Source organism: Capra hircus, chromosome 6 (genome assembly GCF_001704415.2).
Source record: "Capra hircus breed San Clemente chromosome 6, ASM170441v1, whole genome shotgun sequence".
Classification (NCBI taxonomy): Eukaryota; Metazoa; Chordata; class Mammalia; order Artiodactyla; family Bovidae; genus Capra; species Capra hircus.
In genome coordinates this window covers 109050681-109071111 of record NC_030813.1, presented here as the reverse complement: position 1 = coordinate 109071111, position 20431 = coordinate 109050681, and the positions used below count along the sequence as shown (strand labels likewise).

Below are 20431 nucleotides of genomic sequence, written 5' to 3'. Positions count from 1 at the left end.
TGGCACCCCACTCCAGTACTCTTGCCTGGAAAATCCCATGGATGGAGGAGCCTGGTGGGCTACAGGCCATGGGGTCACTAAGGGTCGGACACGACTAAGCGATTTCACTTTCACTTTTCATTTTCATGCATTGAAGAAGGAAATGGCAGCCCACTCCAGTGTTCTTGCCTGGAGAATCCCAGGGATGGGGGAGCCTGGTGGGCTCCCGTCCATGGGGTCGCACAGAGTCGGGCACGGCTGAAGCGACTTAGCAGCAGCAGCAGCAGCAGCAGCAGCAGCAGCAGCAGCAGGCCAGTGCTCAGTGCTCATGTCACATGACATTATAAATACATTTAGGGTTACTTTGGCTTCACTGTATCATAAGCCTAAGAAAAGTCTCAAACTGTCTTGAAATAGAACTGTGCGTTTCATTTTTCATTTAGCTTTTATTCCTTTGTGATTCTGTTTAAACTGATTTACAGACGATACCCCAGATGTCCTGGATTCCAAAATAGAAACAGCACAGAGGCAGTGTTCTGGAACTGAGCCACAAGATACAAAGGTATTTTTTCCACATATTAAATTTTAAGTTTTAGGGATAGCCTGTTTACATCACTGTGTATATGTATTTTGTGTATTTATTGTAAAAGGTGTATAGTTTTTAGACTCTCTCAGAAAAATGTTACACTTTATAATCATAAATTACAAGATTGTATTACTATCACAGTTTAGATATAATCATTGCTTAGGTTTTTGTTCAGTGGTATTATTGACTTCTTTAGAGTTTCAGGTCCTTTGTTCCCAAGTATAATAAGCTTTATTACAGATATAGTTGTGTCAGAACAGTGAAATACAGTGATACATGTGATTTAAAATTTTTAACACACAGGCTTCTCTTTACCTTACCTCCAGCCCCTAATACATAGATTGTCCCAGGGTGAGGCCTCACTCATTGCCCTTTTTTCCCGTGGTCTCATTTTCATCTTGTGCCTTGGGGAAGTAACTCACAAATATTTATTTCTGTTCTTATCCTGTCTTTTGTTCTAGGCCAGGTTTCTCCTCTTCATAGATATTCTTACATTCCTGAGACTCAATACTTATTGACTATTCCAGTCTGCCTCTATCTTCTCTTTCTCCCTCTTTTCCTAATCTATTTTTTTCCAGCTTGTTACAGAAGTATTAAGTCAGCTTCCAAAAATATATTCAGCTGACTTCCAGCCCACTGAAGCCAGTTTATAGTCTCCTTTTTTCCCCCAGTAACTGATATACTAAGTAAAAAGTAGTAAAAGAAGTTTAACAGCCAAAGAGGTGAAGTCATACATTGTCATGAATTTCAACTGGTCATGGTCAAGGAAAGAAACAGGTTTTCAAAAGCCCACTCCTTCCCCTGACCTATTGAGAACAAAAATCTCGAGACAGTACTCCATCATTTGGAGCGAGGCAGATTAAAGGGTAGCTTTTAAGTTTCTCTTTAACTTCATGTAGGGCTTCCCTGGTGGCTCAGACGGTAAAGGACCCGCCTGCAGTGCGGGAGACCTGGGTTCAATCCCTGGGTTGGGAAGATCCCTTGGAGAAGGGAATGGCAACCCACTTCAGTATTCTTGCTTGGAGAATTCCATGGACGGAGGAGCCTGGTGGGCTACAGTCCATGGGGTCGCAAAGAGTCGGACACGACTGAGCGACTTTCACTTCACTTTTAACTTCATGTAAGGTTTTTAATGTTAAGTTTAAATATATTCTGACTTAATTATTTGTATTTAAAAATTCCATGTATAAAACAGGCCTCTGATTTTAAATTTATTTTGTATAATTTTGTGTATACATTATATTAATACTGTAGTATAAACAACTGGTTATTTCATGCTCAAAACTTTTTTGCAACTAAGGGCAGATAATATAACCATTGATAGACCATTTATCTAAATCAGCCCAGTTGGACACCAGAAGTTCTCTTTGGCTCCTTCTCCTTTATCCCTTTCTTCTGGTCCCTCCCTTCCACCAGCAAAGAGAAGAATATCTCTTGGAAATTCCTTTAAGTTCTTTCTTTGGAGTTTCTCTTGAAAAGTCCAGGGTCAGCAAAAAGAGCAGTTTCTATTTTGCAGGGGTAAAAATAATGGCCTTGTTGCTTTATAACCTTATCTTGTGTTTTTCTGCCTTCAGAATTTGAGTCTTTTTGTACAGTCTGCCAAGCAGCAAAATAGTTACTTTTTAAAAAAAAATGTCCAACAAACAGGCTAGGAAATTATTTTTGAAGTAATTACATTGAAATGGGTATGAGAAGGGAGCTTCTTGTCTTGTTCAACTTCTCCATAGGAAGAGAACTCTGGAGATTTGGAAGAGTTATCTAAAGCAAGTTCTAAGACAGACAGCGCTGCTTCAAGGGCCATGGAAGAAAAAGGTGAGTAAGACATCTCTGCAGTTAAACTGTTTTGAGAGAGACTAATCCTTCAAAGCAGTTAGCACCTCTCTCCCCAGGCTTCGCCAGCTGAAACTGCGGTTTGCTGATCTTTCTTCCCTCCATATAGCACAGTGTGTCGTGCTGAGTGTTACAGGGCCTGGAGATTGTTTTTAATTGAGGTCCTGTTCTACACTAAGTGTGCTGCTTCTTGGTTAACCAGACTCTGGCTAATGCACTTTAGTGTGTCTACCTGAGAATGGAGTCTGTGTGCACGCAAATGACTTGGATCACCTTGGTGGGCGTCCTGGCACTGAGGCTGAGGGTGGCCCCGGCAGTGAACGAGCTCTGCTCTTTCTGCAGATGAATCCAGCAGCAGTGAAGCTGCCGGTGAAAAGGCAGAGCAGAATGACGATGACACCGTAAAATCTCAGGTAGAGATGTTTTTCATGTTTATTTGTTCAGGTTTTTTCAAGTACTAAAAACAGAGTGCATCAGTGTGCTCTTACCCGGAGTTGCTCCTAAATGCTTTTGAAGTAGCTCTTTTTTTAGTGCAGCGGACAGCATTTCACGCAGAGCACTTTATCAGTGTCATTTTGATGTATTTTGTCCTCTGTGTCTTCATTTTCTCCCAACATTTGTATGAGACCTCCTTCTGTCAGCCCCATGGGTTCAGCCCAGATCTGTACCTCAGTGTCCATGTCCCTTCTTGACAGGGAAGCTTAGCACAGCCAAGCCAGGCTCCAGCTCAGCGTGGAGAACGGGGCTGCCGAGCCCTGGGGTCCCGAGGGATGAAACGGGAGCAGTGGCAGGCTGTGCGGAGTGCCGGCCTCGAGGGCCAGCCAGGATCCAGCCTGACGGGGTGAGGTCAGGGACTCCTGAGAGGCTCCAGGAGAGGCAGACCTCCAATTCTGCTGCTCCAGGCCCCTTGGGATTTGCAGACAACCCAGTGGGACACAGAGTCGCAGTGACCTGAGGTGCAGGCCCATAAGTCAAGGGAGACAAGCTGTGCCCCAGCCAGATCCTCTAGGTAGCCATCGCCAAGTTTGCCTGTCCGGATACAGCTTTTTAATAGTTATGTTTGTCTTCGCGGGCCTCCTTTATTTTTTGTAAGGGATGGCATTTGATCACAAGTAACCAGGAATAAATCCACACGAAGTGGACGTGCATATTTATTACAGAAGTAAAAGCTGACCCTGAGCACTCCCATTACCTCATTACCTCATAGTCCTCGGGGCTCCGTGAATTCAAACCGACTGCCCTGAGAAAAATGAACCACTGAGCTCCAGGTCACGTGTTTTCTTAAGAGACAAAGCTGGGATTTGAACGCTCTTGGGAGGGAACTCTAAATTCCATTTTGAGAAAGCAACCTATTTGTGTAATAGATGATAGGACTTTTTTATTCCCTTTTTTTTTCCCTTTCCCCCTTAGGAAGATCAACCAGTAATTATTAAAAGGAAAAGAGGAAGACCTCGTAAACACCCTGTAGAAACATTAAAAACAAGTAGGTATTTGGTGTGCTTTCAGTTCACACACAAGATATTTTCAAACTGATTTTCTAAGTGGGATTTTTATTTCCTGTTTTTCAGAAGATGACTGCAAAACAGATGCTGGCCTTGTCACGGTAAGTAATTGCGAAAGATGAGAACTCTTCAACTGGCTGTTCTAGACCTGAAAGAGTACACTGCAATATTAGCATTTTCAAATAGCCTTTTTTTTTTAAAGTATTTGAAAAGCTTTAAAGAAACTTTTTAAAATGAAACCTCAAATAACCATTCAGATAATATTTTAATTACTAGTAACATCATATAAACATAATTATATTCATTGTAATTTAGTTTGACTCTGTCCTCACCTGTCAGATCGGCTGTATAAAAATTATCTAGGGACTTATCTTCTTGTCATCCTTGATTAAAACATAGAAAATAGCTGTTTTATATGATTTTTAGGTAACAGCTTCTTTATGGAACCCTCCAAAGTGTCTGTCTTACTACTTTCAATGGAGCTCCTTTTTTATTAGAATGGACACTAGTTTCAGTGCAGGAAAGTCTGTAGTAAGACTTGATCTTTTTTACCGTTCTTTATCTTTGACCCTGAAGTGTGTACCCAGCAAAATCATTGCACCAAGACTTCATTGCATGAGTTTCAGTGATAGCACTATTAAGAGAACAGATGTGTCTTCACTGATGGCTTGCTCCCAGATGCTGTGACACGGGGCCAGTCACATGCCCCTCTCCAGATTCCCATTTCCTTGGATACGAAGAAATCATTCTCTCACTAGAATTCATCCAAGACAGCTAAACCAAAGAGCCACGTGTAAAAGTGTGAGTGCCTTTACCAGCACACAGAAGATGGCTTGCCAGTTTTGGGGGTGCTACCTGCAGGCCTCTGTCGCCTCCAGTGCTCACAGCCGCAGTAGCACGACTGGGGAAGAGGCATGTGGCACCCTGATCCTTGTGGGAAGACCCGTGAGTTCAGATTCATAGCCATCCATATTTGCCGGGTCTATTTAATCCACTTCAGGAAGTGGGATACAGATATTCTGCCTACATAATAAACAGAGGTCCTGAACCTTCTTCACATTGTTGATTGACTTCCTGTGTGATGATCACAAACCAGTGACTTCTCTTTTTTCTCCTTGTTTCAACTTAGGTAGAACAATCTCCACCTGGCGGCAAGCTGAAAGTCATGCAAACGGGTGTGTACCTGAAAGCATCGCTCTGTGTGTGATCTAAGGAAGGGGGGCGGCCCGGGTGGAACCGCAGGCTGCGGAGGGTTTAGGATGTCCTTGTTTCTCAATGAAGTGAGTGGCTTCCTTGGTAAAAGCAGCTGCCCCTGTAGCCGTGAGAGATTCTAGTAGCTGGTTTTTCCTGTGATCTGGGTCGTTCTTGTCTTTGTCAGTCCAGGAAACCTCAAAGAGGAGGGGGGCAGCATGGCCACGTCCAGACCCTACTTTCTTGGACTTGTTTAAGGGAAAAACAGATGAACCTGGGGACTGAGAGCTCTTATCAGGAAGTAAGATTTCAGCCCAAGAGCCTGTTGTTTTCAGCAGAAGCAGCTAGTGCTGCTTACAGAGCTAGGATGCAAGAGATAAAATTGTTTTGTTGAGATATTTTTGTCCTCAGTCCAAGGAGAAAAAGTTGGTAATGATTAGTTCTGTGCTGTCCTTAGTTGCTCAGTCGTGTCTGACTGTTTGTGACCCCATGAACTATAGCCTGCCAGGCTCCTCTGTCCATAGGGATTCTCCAGGCAAGAATACTGGAGTGGGTTGCCAGGCCTTCCTCCAGGGGATCTTCCCAACCCAGGGGTTGAACCCAGGTCTCCCACATTGCAGGAGGATTCTTTACCTTCTGAGCCACCTTGGTGAGATAATAGGAAGATTTCATATTTTCACTAGTGCCTGCATTTTCCAGAATTTTTACCATGTGTATATTTTAATTTCATGGTTTAAATTTTTCTTTTTACATACAAGCAAAAAGAGCCATTGGTGGGCTTTAAGTGTTGATGAGGAAAAAAAAAAATATGTCAGCTATTTTGGATCAAATAAATAGCATGGTGATATCATGAAATATATATTCTGATCAGCAAGATAACAGCAAATGTGTATTTGAGAATTTTTCCACATTTAACTATGTGTGGGATCTTATGATCATACTTTACTTTTTCTTATCTCTTTGAAAGTTAAGGTTTTCTTTTTAACAAAAAAAAAGAATGTTCTGTTTTTAACCATCTTTTTATCCATAATTGTATGTTTAAATCCACACAAGGAGAAATCTCCATAACTTAAATGCCCTTTAAAGATTCTATTTTAAGCTGCATAATTATGTTTTAATGCTATTGTTCAGCAGTAGTTTTCTGAATCTGGGTAACGATGACCAGTTTAAGACTAGATTCTTCTTTGTGGGCCTTTTTCTTGGTTTTTAACTCTGGCATCGTTCGTATAGTGAACTTTCAGAAAGGGCAGCTATACAATCTTCATTACTGATAAGTTCACCTCTGGGTTGTTGAGTTGTCTAATCAACATGTTCATAATTTTGGCTTCTAACAGTGCATTGAAGTAAATTTCACTTTTCTTACCAGATACATTCTCAGAAAATGGTAACGTCTACAGGAAACAAATACTTAAAAAATAGGTATACACAACCTAAAATAGACTTATCCAGTATACTTTTCTAGATCCCATCATGGAAGTATATGGAGTCCTAAGAATCCAGTTCCCACCCCATGTACTGGTTATGGAACTCTGAACAAAGTACTTAACCAAGTTGCTCAAGCCTCATTTTCCTCCCTGTCAAATGGTGCTTGTACTATTTGTTGTTCAGTCCCTAAGTCATGTCTGACGCTTTGCAACCCCATGTACTGCAGCACTCCAAGCTTCCCTGTCCTTCACTATCTCCCAGAGTTGATTCAAGTTCATGTCCATTGAGTTAGTGATACCATCCAACCGTCTCATCCTCTGGTCCCCTTCTCCTCCTGCCCTCAATCTTTCCCAGCATCAGGGTCTTTTCAAATGAGTCAGTTCTTCCCATCAGGTGGCCAAAGTATTGGAGTTTCAGCTTCAGCATCAGTCCTTCTAATGAATATTCAGGGTTGCTTTCTTTTAGGATTAACTGGTTGAATTTCCTTGCAGTCCAAGGTTCTCTCAAGAGTCTTCTCCAACACCACAATTCAAAAGCATCAATTCTTTGGCACTCAGCCTTCTTAATGGTCCAACTTACATCTGTACATGACTCTGGAAAACTATTTAGAGAGCTATGTTACGATTTGAGTGAAGTCTGTAATCCTGAACTGTAGTTCCTGCTGTGTTGGGGGCTCCCTAGATACCCTCTTCCTCCTCCCTTTCCAGATTCAGATATTTGAGCTGAAAGAGAGAGACCATGAAGGCGTTCTAACCCAACTCCTTCTCACTGATAAAAAACCAAGGCTCTAGGAATGTAAGTGATTGGCCCAGATGACATAGCTTATTCATGGCAGGCATGCCAGGTCTGAGATGCAGACTTTGGTGTCCTGACTTTCATTCTGATGTGTTCTCTGCTCAGATATTCCATCTCAATCTTTGTTTGGCTGATACAAGAAAGCAATGATGAATTGTGTAATGATACTGTAATTAGCACTAATTAGGTGCATTCACAGACAACAAACTGTTGAAGTTTAATTTGACACTAATAAAATATTAATGTAGAAATCTTTCTTTTCTTAAAGATGAAGCCAGTAAAGAAACCCCTAACCTTCAAGAACGAAGTGGAAGCAACGTAAGTGTTAACTTTATGATCAAGGCATGTCCTTTAGAAATAAAACTTAGTAAATGCTCAAGTGACCACCCTTTCCACTTTAACTTTATTTCTTCTAGGATGATAGTGAAGAAAAATCTGTGGCAAGTGTACGTCGGAGAGGAAGAAAGCCCAAGCGTTCGCTCACTCTGTCAGATGATGCTGGTATGTTACTGGCAAGGTCTTATCATGTCAGAGTCACCTTTTTAAGACTTTTTCTTTGGATGAGGAAAAATCCAGTGGGGTCCCGCTAGTATTAATGCTACATAAATATGTGTGAAATGGCTGTAATCCTGTGTCAGAAATGGCACATTCCAGATGCTTTTCTGAGCACATGTGAATTTTTCGCAAATGCTGGCTGTGAACTGCCTAAGTAAACTATCCCAAATGTGTTTGAGATTAAGTTAAACAGTTGTGAATTGCAAGTGCTGAAACAAAAAGGAAGTGGAAAACCACTTCTTCTGCCTCCAAGTCCCTAATATCCTTTGTTCTAAACTGCGACTCTGTCCTCTGGAAGTGTCTTTGGGAATTGTACAGTCCAGATGTTTCCCTTCTGTCTGAACAGAATCCTCAGAGCCAGAGCGCAAACGTCAGAAATCAGTTTCTGAAGCGACTGAGGACAAGAAAGACCAGGAGTCTGAGGAGGAGGAGGAGGAAGACGAGGACGAGGAGCCCTCCGGAGCCACCACAAGGTCCAGCACCAGATCAGAGGCTCAGAGGTAATGGGGCCGCAGGGAGCTTCCAGAACTTTCCCCGGCTCTCCGTCAGACCACAGCGAGGGCTGCATCTCTTTGCCTCACTCATGCCACAGAGTGAGCCCTCTCCTTGCATAAAACACAAGCCCCAGCAGAGAGAGAGCACGTGCTCCCAGCCCTCTGACATCTCAGTTTCCCCCGGGGAAACCCGTTTTCCCTCTGAAACCATTTTCCAGGAGCCCTTTAGAATCGTTGCCAGGCTTCGATGCCCGTTTGGTGGAACCTATTCAGTTCCTTTATGAATACTTATCAAGTACAATTAGATCTCAGAGGCCATGCTGAGCACGGTCGGTGGAAACGGACGCGTACAGGATGATCCACGTGCGCAGCGTGCTTAGCGGCCGTGAGGGAGAAGGCTCAGCCCCGTCCCCATCGTCGGTGCCCCTCCCAGTGCCGCGTCACAGGTCCCTCACAGGAGACCACCCGAGTGCCCCGTTCTCCACGCACACGGCTGGGGACGTCCTACGCTCCCCACGGGGCGTGCTCCCACGCCCTCACGTAGCCGGAAGCCTCTGGAGAAAAGAAGGCCGGGCTCAGTGAGTCTGGGAAGTGCCCGTGAGTTCCCCTTCTTCTGAGCCACAGTGTCCACTATAGTGCACTTGGCGTGGTCCTGAGGAGGGAAACCTGTCCCAGCTTTGTCAGTTCCACTTTGCCACCCCCTCTCCCTGTGTCGTTATACCTGGTAGCATCAATCAGCACACCTTTCCCACAGCACATTTTGAGAAATGTTTTATCACTTTGCAGTTTTATAACTTCTGAAGCATGAATATTTTCCATTTTTAATGTGATTCACAAGCTGTTAATCTTAGTACCCTCTTCTATAATTTCATTATCCAAGATTAGAAAGTTGAGGAATATTGATTTCAAGAGTATCATTTATTAATATCTGTCACTGTAGTACAGTAGTTCTGATGTGTTTATTTGCCTGCCTTTTTTAAAATTTATTTTAATTGGAGGCTAATTACTTTATTGTAGTGGTTTTTGCCATACATTGACGCTGATGTGTTTATGTAAAGACTTAAAATCAGCCTATTTCTAATTTCTCTAAACTTGGACATCATTAGCTATCTGTGCCCTGGTCAGATTTTTAGAGCCAAAAGATGTTCGGAGCTCACAGGGCTAAAGGTAAGGTTTTCCAGGCGGGGCAGCTCGGATAACTAGAAATCACAAAACCAGGATACCTGCTGACTGAGAGGTGCACCTCACCGTGCACTGAGAGGGTGGGTGCGCGTCTAGATGCAGACCCCCAGCGCCGCCGCGCCCTCTGTGCGTCACGGGAGATCACCCAGTGGAGTGGGGCCCGACGCAGGACGCGCTGCGGGCCGCCGAGGCAGCCTCGAGTGAGCGTCTGCAGCAGCTGAGATGTGTGCCTTCCCAAATCCATTCTTCCACGGTGCATTGTGTTTCGGTTCTGGGATCACCCGGATCACCGGTGCTTCTCCTCGGCACTGTGGCAGCCTGCAGTCTCCACGCGGCCCCTCCCTGTAGACACCTCCCCGCCGGTGCTTTGGCTCTAGGCTCTGGCGCCTGTGTCGTCTCCCAGGTCCTCAGGCTCGCCTGCGGTCTCTGTGGATCTTGATCACAGTGCCCAGCCACTCTGAAGAGTCTTTCTGCTTCTGCGCGTTACCTTGGGTGGGAAAGATTTTCTTCCATGTGCAGTGGGCACTGGCCTCCGCATAGCTTCTGCTGTCAGAGCCTCCTGTACCACTTTGGCTTAAACACCGGAGGGCAGCTTCCAGGTCGTCTCTTGCACTGGGCGCCTCCTCATCCTGTTTGTTCTCATCAGTTTATCCATTGATTATTCTCTTTACGAAGCAAATGTTGACTCCAGGTGTGCGCTGACGGATCCAGAAGAGGACTGTCCGCCTTGTTTCCTAGAGACCAAGCTCAGCCTGCATCCAGCTTGCTGGGCTCCCTGAGCCTGGGCTGCGTACCAGCTCAGCACGTCCCTTGTCCCCATGAGGCACACCCTCTCTCACCTGCTGCTTGTGCGGGCCCCGCTGCTTAGACCCGGTCCCCGGGCCTTCACACTGTGCTTCCATCCATCTTGGCCCACCTTCTACTCTGGTGAGCACTGTGGGATCTCGCTTCATCAGCCAGTATGTTTTCTGTTTATCACGGGTTCATCTTTCTCTCAGTCATGGTCAAGTATCCCACATAGTGAAAGCAAAGCTGGAGTCAGGGAAGCAGTTAGTCTTGTGTGACATGAAGTTCTGCTCATCAGCCAAGACCCACAGAACCAGGCATTTTCCTGCTTTTCATCCCCACCTCTGCCCTGCCCATGAGGAGCCTTGCCCTTTCTAGTCTCAGGGACTGGGGTATTCAGTGCTTCCATCGCCCAGGGTTTCTGTCATCTGTTTCAGAAAGCAGCATGGAGAGCTGTCTACATGCACAGCATCCAAACTTGGGAGCCCAGGAATAGTTTCTACTAGATATCACCAAAAATTAGCAAAAGAAAAATTATCTGCCAGTGAAGAAGTTAATAAATTTTCCCCTCTTAGGAAGGAAAGTCCCTGCTGACACTTGAAGTCATCTTTAACCCCCTGAAGCTTTTTGTGGTGCACTGATACTTTCTCCCTAAGTTTCTTTAAGAGTCTTGGCTTGCCACACAGCTGTCTGTGGGGGTCCTCAGCTTCCCAAGTGGAAACCTACCCTAGACAGAGCGGGAGGGACTCCCAGAGGGAGTCTCAGTGGCCTCGCCAGTCCTCCCTGCCTCACAGCACTCCTGCACCGGCTTTATCCTGTGCTCCTTGCCATCAGCTCCTGCCCCCCAGGACCAAAGGCACACCTTGTTTCTCCTCAAGTGGGCGCAGCGCTGAGTGCTGGGTTAAAGCAGTGCAGCGTGGTCGGGCGGGTTACAGCCAGAGCCAGCTCTTTTTCACAGAGCGCTGGAGAGGTGATGGGGTTGCAGGAGGGCACCCGCCTGAGGCACAGCCGCGGGCCAGCAGGCACCTTCATGCCGCCCGAGTCACCTTCCCGCATCCTGCAGGTTGTGCCAGTTCTTCCTTGAGGAGCACCCTCGCCACCAGCCCCCCATCACCAGGTCCTTCGTCCTGCACACACACCCCCTGCCTGCTTCCACCCGGCCGCATCCCCGTCCTCTGCCCTTCCAACCCAGCCTGTGCCGTGGGCAGTGGCATGTGACGTTGCTTCGGGGGTTTTCGTTTTGTCTTCCTCCCTGGTCTATGAGCTTCTTCCTTGAGGTCAGGGACTTGACTTACCTTCTGTACATGATAGCATCAAAAAATAAGACTTCCCAATGTACAAAGGCCGTTTAGGTATCTTGAATCACGTTAGGTCTTCACAGCGTGTGTGTGTGTGTGTGTGTGTGTGTGTGTGTGTGTGTGTGTGTGTGTGCATGCGCACTATTATTCAGCATCAAAAAATAAGACTTCCCAATGTACAAAGGCCGTTTAGGTATCTTGAATCACGTTAGGTCTTCACAGCGTGTGTGTGTGTGTGTGTGTGTGTGTGTGTGTGTGTGTGTGTGTGTGTGTGTGTGTGTGTGTGTGTGTGTGTGTGTGTGTGTGTGTGTGTGTGTGTGTGTGTGTGTGTGTGGTGTGTGTGTGTGTGTGTGTGTGTGTGTGTGTGTGTGTGTGTGTGTGTGTGTGTGTGTGTGTGTGTGTGTGTGTGTGTGTGTGTGTGTGCATGCGCACTATTATTCCCCCATGACAGAAAGGGAAGCAACCTGGAATGCCAGGCACCTTTCACGTGGATTCTCTCCCATTATTCCTCAGTAAGTAAAACATAGTATTTATCTTTATTGTGTATTTGAGAAGACTCTCACAAAGGTCTGGTTTGTTATTTCTCAAACTCAAATGTGCTGAGACCCAGGCTCCAATGCTGTAGTGTTGGGGCAAGACCTGAGAGTCTGCATTGCTGATGAGCTCCCAGGTGCTGCCAGGGCCGCTGGGCACAGGCCACCCTCTGGGCGGGAAGAGAGGGCCGAGCTCATGCCCATGGGCAGAAGCCACTGCGCCAAGCTTCTGTTCTCCGCTGCATGGCGTCAGCACTATGCTGGCAACACACCCACTCCTGGGTAAACAGCTGGTCACTCTGGCTGGTGGCTCTCCCTGGACATGGCTTGAAATGGGATATTGACAAGCAACTGTTTGTTAGCTGTTCTCAACACATGCGTAGGTAATGTTAGGCTAAAACTGCATCGTATACAACAGTACCTGACTCAGCTTTATCTGAGTCAGTCTGAGCATATTTACCTCTGCTGTCAAAGGAGCAGCGAGCAGACAGGTCTTCACATCAGTGACGGCCCATTTCTCCATCTCCTGTCATTTTAGTTATCCAGGCTTCTTCATTCTTTGGTGTAACATTTATTGCTCGAATACACAGATTGGGCTTTGTACTAGGCCTTGGAGAAAGGAAAATGAATAACCTCTGCAGCTGCCCTGGAGAAACATCCTGTCTTAACTGGGGGGACGTGTGTGTAGCTGGTTTTCAAACTCCCTTGACAGCAGGCGGCTCATAGGAAGAATGTCTTTTGCAATACTGCCTCTGTCACTGAAACAAAATTTTAATGCCCAAACTGAATAGACATGGCAACAATGGTATTTTCTATTGTGTTCTATTAATACTTTGTTTTAAAATAAAGGCTATAACCTGCAATTTGAAAAACCCCCGTGGACAAACGAACAACCAGAAGTGCAGTGGTAGAGACAGAAAGTGCTGTCTGCAGGTTTTCCGAAGGGCAGGTTGCTCTGTGATGAGAAACTGTTCCCAGAAGGAGTTGTTTTTCAACTGAGGCTCCAGAATGAAGTTTGCCAGATAGAAGGTGTGGAGTATTTTTAAAAATTGCGTGCGTGCTTCAGTTGTGTCCGACTCTTTGTGACCTTATGGAATGTAGCCCGCCGGGCTCCTCTGTCCGTGGGTATTCTCCAGGCAGGAATACTGGAGTGGGTTGCCATGCCCTTCTTCAGGGGATCTTCCCGACCCAGGGATCGAACCTGTGTCTACTGTGTCTTCTGCACTGCAGGCGGATTCTTTACCGCTGAGTCACGGGGAAGCCAAAAAAAATTACCTGCCCAAGTAGACAGTGTGAAAGAACACTGCGTGTTAGGGCACGAGGCTGCTGTGTTAGGGCTGCAGTCCGAGACGGTATCCCGGGCAGGTGGTAAGGGACTCTGTTGGGCTCCGGATGGTCCTACGCTGAAGGCATCAGGGAGCCTGAGGATGGAGATGAACAAGATGATGACATGGATGTGATTAACTTGACATTTCCGACAAGTCATTCTGCAGGCAGGACGGAGAGCAGGGCTGGGCTGGGCTGCTGGCCAGGAGACTGGATGGGGAGCTCTTCTCAAGTTCCCATGCCCTCTCCAAGACTGCCAGCTTTCTGGGAGCATCCTGTGAGCGCGGGTGTGCATGTGCTCAGATCATGCCATCCTGCTGTGTTCATGATTGTTTCAACGCAGGGCTGGTTGTTGATGTCTCTACTGTATAGATACCAGCACTAGGTGCTCGAGAAGAAAGTGAACTTGACCAAGGTCAACACCCACCCAGAACCTCAGCTGGGGCTTCCTGACTCCTCCTCATGGCCTGTTAGGTGTGAGGCTGTCGGCAGACAGCCAGTCAGCACAGGCTCTTCCAGGGTCCCCTCTTCCCATGTAGCCCTTATCCAGCTTTCCTCTTCTTGGCTCTCAAGTTCAAAAACCTTCCAGTGTTTGAAGAATTCCCAAATTATTTGAAGCAGGTCCTTTTCATCGAGTCTTAATCACAGCCTTGACCTCTGTTTCCTGCAGATGGAAGGCACAGCTCTCCCCTTCTGCCAAGCGCAAGAGAGAAGCCAGCCCCCCCGGGGCACGCACCAGAGGCCAGCAGAGGGTGGAGGAGACCCCAGTGAAGAAGGCAAAGCGGTAACAGGACCGTGGCCACCCCAGCCGGTCCGCCGGGGCCATGGGGCCGAGAAGAGGGACACACCTCGGGGCCATGGGCCGCAGCGTTTAACCGGGGGAAGGCCGTGCATGTGCGCCAAGTACCTAGGTGCAAGCTTTTTCTTGTTACGTTCTGAACAGCTTTATAAACTATTGTTCATAGAGGTATTATGTACATTAATTTCAGATAAAGGAAAATAAGTTTACTTTGTATCTGAACTCAAAACAAAGTAGTTGTATATTTTAACATTCGAAATTGGGATTTCCCGATGTGACATGTCACTCATGTAAACCCTTCCAGCCCATCAGACACCAGGCTGCCCACTGGTAATCTGTGTACAGTATATAAACATGTAAAAATAGGTTGTATTTTACTCTATGTATGATGCTAATCAATGAACACTATTTATTTTACAGAGAAAACTTATCTGTGAACTTTACTATATATCTGTTTATTTTATTTTGTTATTATTGTTTTTTTAATAAAAAGGAGGGTTTTAAATGCTATGCAGTCATCAGTAGAGATGTTCTAGGACTCTGCCTCCCCCGTAAATATCTGAATCTCATCTGGCAGGAAATACAGACGCTTCTCGCATGTACCCGAGTAAAGTAGGTTAGCTCAAGAAAGGGTTTCCATTGCTTTTCCTGTCACAGCTGTGACTCTGTTTTTTAAGAATGTAACTTGTTTGTAGGTGATGCTCACATCTGTGACTTTACTACCAGCCCCTCTGGTGTCAGGGGTTCTGGGTCCGTCACCTGTAGCAGAAACCCCGTCGGTACCCATGTCTCTCTGTGCTACCCCGCATCCTTCCCACAGTGTCTTTTTCAGCGAAGAGTAATGCATTGAAGATTAGGTCACCCCTGTCTGTTGAGCTTCAGGATTATATGTTGTTTTATACACAATTATTTCAAGGTAGAACCTGGCTTTATTGCCAGATTCTTTTTTAAACATGTTTTAACTCCCATATGAGCAAACTGTCCAACTTAAGTTTTTCATAAAATTAAACTTTTCTTAAGATCAAATTTGTCTCTAGCAATGATGTGATGAGTTGCCAAATAATTGACATTATTTTAAAATGTTTTGTTCATATTCTTGTTTTATAATTAAAATTTACATTCAGTGTGTGTGAATTTTTTTTTTTTGACTCTTAATGTAAGGTGGATATTTCTGTCATTTTACATTGTTTCTTACTGAGATTTTATATATAAATTATAAAATGTTTCCCAAAACTTGAGTGTTAAGATTTTTTTTTTCCTTTTTTTCCCCCTATTTTAAAATGTCTCCCTGTGAAAGCTGTTTCATCTCTTTAAATAATTGGTCTTATTTACTCCATTTTCACATTCAGACTTGAGTTGGCGATGGCCTCTCTCAGTAGAATTAATGTTATATCTGAAAGGGGCTTCAGAGACAAGGAACATGATATGTTTGAATTTAACCAAAGCTCAAAATTCTAGTGATCTGTCTTAAAGTTAGTTAAGGATAAGAAGCCAGACCGGGTTGCAAGACTCCATACTCCTAGGTGAACCATCCTTGCACTCGATGGTTCTAGGTTGGTTCACCAGAATTGCTTACCCAAGGTGTTCTCCATGTGTTACTCAGTTTAGGACCGCCCACCCCAGCCTTACCAGAGGGCATAGCTGGGCGGTAAGTGGGTGCAGCTCTTTTAATAAAGCTGAAAGCAGACATGAGCGCTACATAAGGACTTGCCTGCTGGAGAACTCAGCTGGGCCACTTCAGCTCCAGCAGTTCTGAAACCTGTGTTTCACCCTGAGCGGCTCTAGAAAAGCACACAGGTGGCTCTTGGCATCATGATGTTTGGCAACACTGGTCCACGTCTGTAGAAAGGAGGAGGTCTGAAGTGCCGCGCGCCCTGCAAGACACAGGACAGCCCCCGACCCCACAGCCCGAGATGCCAGGGGCTGCCCCCTGAGTGCCCCCTGAGAACCCTGGCACACCACTTCAAACTCACGTTTCCCTGGTCTCAGCTTAGTGACGACCCCCATGCCTCCCTGCTCCTCCATAAAGAGCCTGAACAGTGGCCCATCTGAGGAGCTGACATGAGGCTGGGCCCATCCATCGAGGCGTCCCGAAGGGGCAGCTTGTCCCAGAGTGAAAGTGACGTGGCCAATTCCCCTGCAGCAGAAGCTGGCCCTTGCCACCCTGCTTCAGGCCTCCTTCCTTGGGGTGATCCTGCTAGACCGCCATCACATGGACCCCTTCAAGACTAGACCCTACCAGCTCCAGAGTGCCAAGGCCACCCATTAGAAACAGCCATCTTGTGATCTCACAGTGGCGGCCAAGCTGGGACAGCCCTCCTGTCTTCTAACCCCGGGTTTGGGTTCTTTTCTGCCAGGCCCCACGGGAGGGAAGACAGGTCTTCCTACCTCCACAGCAGCTCACTGACAGATGGCCAGACCATGAGACAGTGGAAGTTTCCCAGACAACACGCTGATAAAACCTACCTGATCTGAGGGGGGTGGGAGCTGATTCCAGCCCAATAATGTGTGTATGTGTTTTACTTTTTTTTTCTTTTCATGCACCACACACCATGTGGGTTTTTAGTTCCCCAAACAGGGATTGAACCAACCCATGCCCCCTGCATTGGAAGCACAAAATCAACCACTGGATCACCAGGGAGGTCCCCTCGATGGTTTGATTCTCATTTGGTTTTTTTGCACTGTTCATTCCACGTGCAAGAGCATCTTCCATTTCCTAAAACTGCTGCTGAGCTATTTGTGTGCAGCCATATCAAGAACAAGAACTTTTTGACCATACCCTGACAGAGGCATTTTTCTCAGGGGAAAGGAGATGGTTGTGTAGACAGCGTCTTCCCACTGGGCCCGCTGGGAGGGCAGATGCACGTCTGCGCTGCTCCTCGCCCAGCACTGGGGCCACAGGTGTGAGCTACAACCCCGAGGGTGGCCAGACATGTGGCACATAGCTGTAGGGCACTGGGCTGCTGTCTGGCCCCACAGGACGTGTTCGATCAAGGGGACCCAGGGGTTCTCACTTCCCCAGGGTGGGAGCTCCGATGCGGGGGAGCTACTGCTAACCCCACGGGGGTAATTTACGCTGCCTCGTTCAGCAGGTTGTAATCTGTATATTTGCAGTTTAATACAGCAGCTACAGCCCCTAACACATTCAAAACATAGGCCAATACTATTATCAACTAACACCTTGGCAGTTTCCTGCGTGCCTCCAAGGTTGAAAGTGAAGTCGCTCAGTCGTATCCAACTCTGCGAACCTGTGGACTGTAGCCCATCAGGCTCCTCCATCCATGGGATAATCCAGGCAAGAATACTGGAGTGGGTTGCCATTTCCTTCTCCAGGGGATCTTCCCAACCCACAGATTGAACCCGGGTCCCCCGCGTTGGAGGCAGATACTTTAACCTCTGAGGCACCAGGGAAGCCCTCCAAGGTTACCACCATTCTAAACACAAGCTTATCACATTACTATATATATATATACACACACACATCTGTAAGCAATATTATAAGCTTTGAATACACTTTTAAGCTATGTAAATAGAATCCTATTTTAAAGGTCATTTGAGTTGCTTTCTTCTTCTATGCTGTGCTTTGAAATTCATCCATAGTAACGTGCATAGCTCCGGTTAGTAGATCTTCAAGGCTGTATAGTATTCCATTGAAAGACTGCATCACAATATACTAAGTTGTTCATTTGCCTGTTACTGGCCTTTGGGTTGCTTCTGTGAATATTCTATGATATTTTGTGGGCAGAACCTCTCAAACTCATCATTGTACACATAGAAAATGACATGTACTATCACATCAAGGAAAGCAGGAAGAGCAGTCCGGGGGCTGCCTGAGGCGACCACTAGCCTGTGAACCAGAGGCCACTCAGCCACTTCAGAGGCTAAAGGGTTAATATATGTCCCCGTTTTCCGCGCTGAGACACACCCAGCTTTCTGCTCCAGTGCCTGACAGCTGACTCCTAGAAGATAACGCCAGTTTGTTTCCCAAATGCTTTTACTATGTTGGACTCCTACGAGCAGTGTGTTTCCCTCCCTTGATGTTTGGTGAGACAGGACTTCCTGATGTTCGCCTATGGAGTAGATGTGAAATATCTCACTGTGGCCTTCATTTGCATTGCTTACAACCAGTTGCATTGGATGAACATCTTTTCATGTGTTTCTTTTCTATCCTTATTTCCTCTTTCGTGATAGGCCTGTTCACGTCATTTTCCCAATTGGTTCTTTGTGTTTTTACTACCAACTTGTAGGAGCCCTTTATATATTTAATATAAAGATATATATTTATGCACTATTTTATATAAAGTTATAAATATATTGAAAATATCTTTATATTGGTGTTGCTACCGTTTAGTCGCTAAGTTGTGTCTGACTCTGCAACCCCATGGACTGTAGCCCACCAGGCTCTCCAGGGGATCTTCCTGACCCAGGGATTGAACCCACGTCTCCTGCCTTGGCGGGCAGATTCTTTACCACTGAGTCACCAAGGAAGCCCATGTCTTTATGTATTGCACAATAAACCTTCATGTAAACCTGTTGCAAATACCACTCTGCCAAATACACACACACACACACACACACACACACAACAAGGGTTTATCTTGCCACTTTCTTTACAATACTTCTTGGTTAATTTTAATGTAATTGAGTATAAATTTCATTTTGTAATTAGATCTTGTTATGTCTTCAGAAAACTAAGATCATGGCATCCGGTCCCATCACTTCATGGGAAATAGATGGGGAAACAGTAGAAACAGTGGCTGACTTTATTCTGGAGGGCTCCAAAATCATTGCAGATGGTGATTGCAGCCATGAAATTTAAAAGACACTTACTCTTTGGAAGGAAAGTTATGACAAACCTAGACAGCATATTAAAAAGCAGAGACGTTACTCTGTCAACAAAGATCCGTCTAGTCAAGGCTTGGTTTTTCCAGTAGTCATGTATGGATGTGAGAGTTTGACCATAAAGAAAACTGAGTGTTAAAGAATTGATGCTTTTGCACTGTGGTCTTGGAGAAGACTCTTGAGAGTCCCTTGGACTGCAAGGAGATCCAGCCAGTCCATTCTGAAGGAGATCAGTCCTGGGTGTTCATTGGTAGGACTGATGTTGAAGCTGAAACTCCAATACTTTGGCCACCTGATGCGAAGAGCTGACTCCTTAGAAAAGACCCTGATGCTGGGAAAGATTGAGGGCAGGAGGAGAAGGGGACAAAAGAGGATGAGATGGTTGGGTGGCATCACCAACTCAGTGGACATGGGTTTGGGTGGACTCTGGGAGTTGGTGATGGACAGACAGGAGGGCTGGCGTGCTATGGTTCATGAGGTTGCAAAGAGTCAGACATGACTGAGTGACTGAACTGAACTGAACTGATGTCTTAAGATTCAATAGCAATTAGCTAGCCTCCTAAAAGTTTTGAGGTTTTTGCCTCCCATGCTTAGATTACGGAGAAGAAAGCAAGAGCTATATCAGCCCATGACCCAGGCAAGCCAAGTCTACAAAAGAATTCAGGCCAAACTCTCGCAGTCACTGCTCGATTGTAAAAGATACTCCGAGGCCGGAAAGATCTGGCTGAAAACAGCTCTCAGCCTTTCAGTTGTCTGAGTCACTCCTCTGTCCTGAGCTGGCTGCTGTCTCGCCCTGGGTCTCCTCTCACCACTGTGCCGGGGATGCCCTTCTGCACTCTCATCTTTGGGATCCTCCTAGATCCGTTTTCACATCTTTCTCTTGCTTGTTTGCCGCTGTATTTTGATGAAGCTGTAGTATATCCTGAGAAATGGCCTCTCTGTTAACAGAAAGGACAAACTGTCAAATCAGACCCATCAGAGATCTTAGCCAGCACCAATCTTTGCTAGCAATTTCAAGGACATAAGTAGTTGTTCAGCACCAGTGAAGCATAGGGATTGAGGACAGCCCAGTGTACTTCCCTTTCTTGTTCGGGCACTAATGTGCACAGATCAACACATGGAGCCTCTAAAAATACACCTGCACCTCCAGTACTTACACAGGAAAAAGCCATGTTGGTTATGGAGCATCTCTACCTAGATGGTTGCCCAGCTTGTGTGATGTTTTCCCAGGAGCCACGCCCCATAAATCAATGGGTTTCAGAGGGTTTTGTGTGTGTGTGGTGCTGTGGCTATAAGCAACCCTGGAGA

General features: G+C 46.0%; 1 protein-coding gene across 1 annotated transcript in view; it reads left to right on the top strand.

The window, feature by feature from the left end:
- BOD1L1 (biorientation of chromosomes in cell division 1 like 1) overlaps positions 1-15514 on the top strand; it is a 54997-nt gene extending 39483 nt beyond the window's left edge. Inside the window, exons 17-26 of the mRNA XM_018049736.1 lie at positions 462-541; positions 2293-2377; positions 2738-2808; positions 3806-3878; positions 3964-3998; positions 5027-5072; positions 7577-7626; positions 7725-7809; positions 8210-8363; positions 14153-15514. Coding sequence (XP_017905225.1) covers positions 462-541; positions 2293-2377; positions 2738-2808; positions 3806-3878; positions 3964-3998; positions 5027-5072; positions 7577-7626; positions 7725-7809; positions 8210-8363; positions 14153-14270 — 797 coding nt within the window. The 3' untranslated portion in view covers positions 14271-15514. The remainder of the gene's footprint in view (positions 1-461; positions 542-2292; positions 2378-2737; positions 2809-3805; positions 3879-3963; positions 3999-5026; positions 5073-7576; positions 7627-7724; positions 7810-8209; positions 8364-14152) is intronic.